Here is a 6,024-nt window from a genome sequence, read left to right on the forward strand (position 1 = left end):
TTCTTTATAGTCGTGCTCACTGCATTAGAATATATTAAAAAAATAATAAATAAGAAAATAATAGAATAATAGAAAATAAATTAAAATGTTCCCATTAAAAAACAAGCAATAACATTGTGATGTAGCATAACATAATTATGCTATTTGCAGTCTGCTAATGTTAACATTTTCTTTTAAAATAATTAAACATATCAAGATACATGTATAGTTGCATATAACTTATTACGGACGATTTTTTTCAAGTGAGCTTAGATTTTGCTTTTTTAAATTAATTAAAAATATATCGAAAGTATATTTTTAAAGTAGATATGATCAGTCATTTGTTATTCGATAACGCTAAAGGTTGTGCACAAGAACTATTCTCAGCTTTACTCAATAATGTTTTTATAAATAAATAAAGCATTTTAACAATGGTTAGCAATTAAAAATTAAAATGAAACTTGGCAAAAACAAAAATACACATAAATAACTGAGGTCCGTATCAATATTTCTTAAAATAATAAATAATAAAAATGCAATATAATAAAAATTAGAAGTTATGTTAATGGCAACACAAAAATAATGATGTTGTAATAAATAATAAAAAAGACTTAGAAATAGTCTTAGGAAATTTTGCTAAATTGAATTCTGGATATCATTGCATTCCCTGTCTTTAGTAACTATAGATGCAATAACTTTAATCGTTGTTTTTGTAATGTAGGCTATGTAAATAAATAATAAATATTATATGTGAGCTATGTCAATTCTTATGTATCACATCCAACTAACTATGGGCTGTTTTTTTAACTTTAATACCTTAACATAAACAATTGGTTCTCAACCTTTTTTATGTTATGTCTAAGAGTTTTTGTAACGTGATAGGTCCTCTAGCGTATGAGTCAAATCCCTACTTTTCTTATTTTGCAAGCATAGCTAAACATAAAGTTCGTTTTTTAATATATTTTAGTTTTGTTTTTCAATATTTCTTGACAGATATAGGTATCAAGTAATGGCATAAAAAAAAAAAGTTTGTCTATAAAATTCATTAAAGTCCATCATGTTGATTTAATCATGATCCGTCTCTTAAGGAAAAACATATTAAACAGATTTTGATAAACCTTACACTGTTATAAACTATATAAAGCCATCATTAAATCGATAAATTGAATGAAAATATTATTTTATTTTGTAAATTGCATAGTCGATTAAATAAAATTTTGAACTGGGACTTCACAAGTCAGGGAGTTTAAGTTTATAAACGCATAATATTGCTTGATTGTCTTTTCAAAAATAATAATCCATTCTTGAATTTTATTAATAATCAAAATATAAAAATATAAAACTGAAAATTATTAAAATATTTATTTACAAATTAATTATTAATTTATATGTATTTAAAAATTACTTCTTTTAAAAGTTACAAGAGTTCGAATAGAAATGAGAAGACAACCACAAAAATAATATATTATTATTATATTAGATAATATATTGACATTTGGCTGACCATAAAATGCTATTTCAAGTATTGCCAAGTACTCATCACTAGTGAACTGTTAAATAGTTAGTTTTTGTTGTAAGACGCCTCACTTTCGGCAAGAAAAAATTAACATTAATTATTTTTTTTTGTTTGTCTTTATGGTATATTGCAGCAATTTTAATACAATAATTAAGGTTATTTTAAATTTGGTCAGCAGATTATTACTTGGGCTTAACAGATATAGAAATTTAATAAATTCTATAATGTGTATCATTTATGTCGCAGCTATGGCACGCCCATGGCGCACCTATGCCAAGCGGGTACGAAAATTTCAGTGGCATGCACGCTAGGATAAGAATATTAGTGTAGTACATATGATTTATAATTTAAGTGGCTTTTTTTTCGGCTTTTTAAATTACTAAGACCAATAATAAAAATCCTTATATTTTACAATTTTTATAGACAGATTCGTAGATTTAGCGATCTTTATTTTTTTTTCATTAATAAATTTTTGTTCAGCAATAAATAATTGAAATTATTATACTACAATGATTATGCTATATTTTGGAAACAAATATATTAAACTAGTTTTAAGTTAATATCATTCGAGATTGTGTTATACACTTTGTGCATTAGTTGAAAAACAACTATTCAAATAATTAATATAAGATTAGATTATTGAAAAAAGGGATAGTGCAGTGCGACCTAAAAAATCACTTGTGCTCCGTTCTTAGTCTTGCATCATTATGATCCATGAAATACCCTTCTAGGTGTTTATTCTGATGATTGTGCATTAGTGTGGGCCACTCCCCAAACACATGATATGCAGTTTCTCTCTCTTCACTACAGCATCTGCAGTTTGAGTTTGTGATAGGTGATTATTCAATCTACAGTGTTATATATGTAATAAAAATACATATATAACAATTTATAAAAAGTAAAAATTCTTTTAATATATTTGTAAAAGTCATCTTATTTTATTTCATATATTAATATATTTACATATACATAATTATCGTTGTTTATATTTCACAAAATAAATAAATTCTTACTTATAAATACACAGTTACAGTCTTTTGTTACAAAATATTTTCACTTTTTACCTTCTTAAATTATAAATACAATTTATTTAATTTCTACTTAGGTTTAATTAACTTCATGATATTTTTGTCTGTTTTTTTTAAATATAAATAATAATTTTTTATTTACAACTGGCAGCGCTATGAGAAGAGATCAAAATGTTCGATCTCGTAATACTAAATTTAGTGGCGTTTTAGGGGCGAGCAAAAATTCAAATTCCATTTCAAGCGGTTTTTTAAAACTAATATCAAAAGCGAGCAGAAGCTGTAAAAAAATAATTAAAAATAAATAAAAATGAATTTCTATATAAATATATAGAATAAAAAATAATATTAAGTAATTTTAATGAATTTGTATAATTTATTAATAGATAATAAAATTCCTTTGATATTTTTAATAATTTATTATTTTTTTAATTAGTTGGTACGAATAATATTTAAATATACATGAAACATGAAATTTAGTTATTATTTAAATTAATAGTTCGTATGTTGAAGAATTGCACCACACATTTATTACAAAACTAATTATATTTTGGAACTTGCTCGAACTTTAATAACAAATAAAAACTTAATTTAAAATTTTAAATTAAGTTTAAAAAAAAATTTAGTGGATTTTGTCCTAAAAAATTAGTACCGCAATTTTTATTTGTTAAATATCACATTAAATAATAAATCTACTTATGTATATTGCATTGATTTTTTTTATGGACAAAAAATGCGGTTATGTGTTTTCAAGTCTTATTATAATGAAATAATAATTATTATAATGAAAAACAAAAATGATGAATATGTTTTACCTTAGCCACTAGCAGAACAATTTCCATTTCAACAAATCTTTTGCCCGGACATGTTCTTTTTCCAATGCCAAATGGCACAACAATTGTCGAAGAACTTTGATTGTTGACTGAAAAATTTCCAGCGGGATCAAGCCATCGTTCAGGACGATATTTATGTGCCTCTTGGAAATTAGACTCTTTCAAGCAGGCAGTCATTGTTTGGCAAAGCACAACAGTCTGTAAGAGGTTAATATTTGTTTGTATAGTAAATTAAGAAATAAATAAAAAATTTAAAAACTAATAAAAAGAACTTTTTGAAATAATGTTATAATTTCGGATATCAAAAATAATTTTTAAATATAAAATAAATACATATTTTCCAATGAGTCATAAAATTTAAAAATTATACATGAAAACAAATTTAAATTAAATATTAAAAATATTTTTTTTTTCAATCAGAAATTAAATTTATACGAAATTTGAGTAATACCGAAATAAAATTATAAAAATTATTAAAGAATCTAAAAATAAAATAAGCTAGCTAAAATAAGCTAAACTAGAGTATAACTAACTATAACGTTAGTTATATTAACTATAACGTTAGTTATGCTATAAATGAAATGCTAATAGTGTGCAGGTGGAATAAACGTAATATTATTTAACAAATTTTCTCATATGTACACGGATATGATAAAAAATTTACCCCTGCTTTTATATTGTATCCCGACAACTGCATATCTTCCTCAAGTATTCTGGCCAAACAAAATGCAGTTGGACGTATTCGATAGGATTCCTGCAGACACGCCTTGGTAAATGATGCATTCGTTAACGCTTCCTGGGTTATGTTTGTATTGCGATATTCGCGAAATTCTTCAATGATGCGTTCAGCGGCATTTGAAGCCGTAGTGACGGAGTTCAAAATAAATATTAATGTATTTGCCAGCTAAGAGAAAAAAAAAATTATAATGAATTCAAGAAGTTTTTCAGAACTCACAGTTTCAATGCCTGCAGCTATAAAATCGATTAGAGCAGATTTTTTATCCCGTATATCTAAGTCCTTGACTTCCAGTATATTTAGAAATACACTACGCAAAGCCGTGTCATTATCATCATGCATTAAAGTGTTACTATCTTCTTCTAAAGCCTTATCAACCATCTCAGACACAACACTGCAATATATATTATGTTAATGCCTATACATTGATTATAATAAATAAATAACAAATAACTACTAAAATTAATGCTTAAATATATCAATAATTAATAACAAAAATATAAAAATAATACATGAAAGAAAAATCAAATGAAAGGTATTTTATACTCACTCATAAATAATTTCTTCGGAACGTGCAAATTTTCTATAAACCATGCCCGGTAACAGTTTCCACCATCCTGAACTGTAATAAGAATCACGTTGCGCGATAAACAATTGCTTCACAGCCACAGCCAGTGTTTGTATCTTCTTTGGTTGCTTTGACTTTGTCGTCAGAAATCCCATACGGCGACCGAGTATAAACATGCAAACCGCCTCTAAGCCCATTAAATTTGCTATATCTTCGAAATTTCGAACTTCATTTGTCAATGGATCACGTTCTTTGCGTAATAAATCTATAAAGTCGTCACAAATACTATTGAGTGCAGGTAAAAAATGTTGTATTATGCGTGGAGAAGTTATAGATGAAGTTAGCGAAGAACGTAATTTATGCCAAGTGGGGCCTTGTCTGAAATGATAAACCCATTTAAAGGTCAGCATTTAAGAATTTTATTATAATTTGTACTCATTGACAATGCCAATACTCGCATAACGATCAGGACGTGAGCGTCTATAGGTAACAACTATTTCGGTAGGTGGTCGAAATGGATATTTACTGGGGTACTTTAGCACCTTTTCGAGATCGTTTTTGTTAAATAGGTGCACCACTGGTATGCCGCCACCTTTAACCTCACGCACAATATCGCCATACTGAAGATTTAATTCTACGAAGAAAAAAATTTTTTTTTAAATACAAAGTCTATTAAAGACGTAGTAAAATATATGTTTGTAAACCCACCACACACTCACCCGTGTACACTTCGTGTAGTTTGGACATTTTGAAGTCACGCGTAAATAAATTTCGCAACCATTTGAAGCCGAAACTTGTATTCGTTGCTGGTCCTGGTATATCCCAGATTGTGTCTTTAGGTCTTGCATCGTTGGCGTTTGGCTGTTGGTAGCCATTCTGTGTTGTGTTAAATTTTATAAATTCCTGACGCTCCAGTAGCGGTTTAAGGCACTTAGACAAAATGAAGTGTCTGTTCACATTGCAATAAAATCCGAGCAGTAAGGCTGCTAGGATTAGTACCACCTCAACCATAACCATAGATTTTTCTATAATAAAGAAAATTTAAATATTTTAAATGTTTAAATTTTTAATATTATGTGATTAATAGTTTAGTAATTTATTTATATAAATACAAAATAACATACTTTTATAATATATACTTTTTAATATTATATTGTTAATCGTTTTGTAATTATATACAATATAATTGTATATACAAAGAAATGAGTGAAGATTTATTTTAAGTTTATTATTTACAATTTTTTTTTTCCAAAAAAAAAAAATTAAAGGTGAATTCATATAGTATACTTATAAAGTACTTGTCCATGGTATTAATTTGGGTTTAATACAATATATTGACACCGTAAGTTCATATATATGTATGTCTC

The 6,024-nt window shown here is 26.7% G+C and overlaps 1 protein-coding gene across 1 annotated transcript; it reads right to left on the minus strand.

Annotated features, from left to right (window-relative positions):
• Positions 1–2,487: 2,487 nt before the first annotated feature.
• On the minus strand, positions 2,488–5,678 carry LOC119672901 (ecdysone 20-monooxygenase-like). The gene is made up of 7 exons (XM_038084068.1): positions 5,377–5,678; positions 5,093–5,291; positions 4,640–5,035; positions 4,309–4,483; positions 4,018–4,257; positions 3,336–3,551; positions 2,488–2,800 (listed from the first exon to the last, which is right to left on the minus strand). Exons 1-7 carry the CDS (start codon positions 5,672–5,674, stop codon positions 2,690–2,692), a joined length of 1,635 nt encoding a protein of 544 aa, XP_037939996.1. The 5' UTR covers positions 5,675–5,678; the 3' UTR covers positions 2,488–2,689.
• Positions 5,679–6,024: the final 346 nt, after the last annotated feature.

This window comes from Teleopsis dalmanni, chromosome 1 (assembly GCF_002237135.1).
Source record: "Teleopsis dalmanni isolate 2A chromosome 1, ASM223713v2, whole genome shotgun sequence".
Taxonomy (NCBI): domain Eukaryota; kingdom Metazoa; phylum Arthropoda; class Insecta; order Diptera; family Diopsidae; genus Teleopsis; species Teleopsis dalmanni.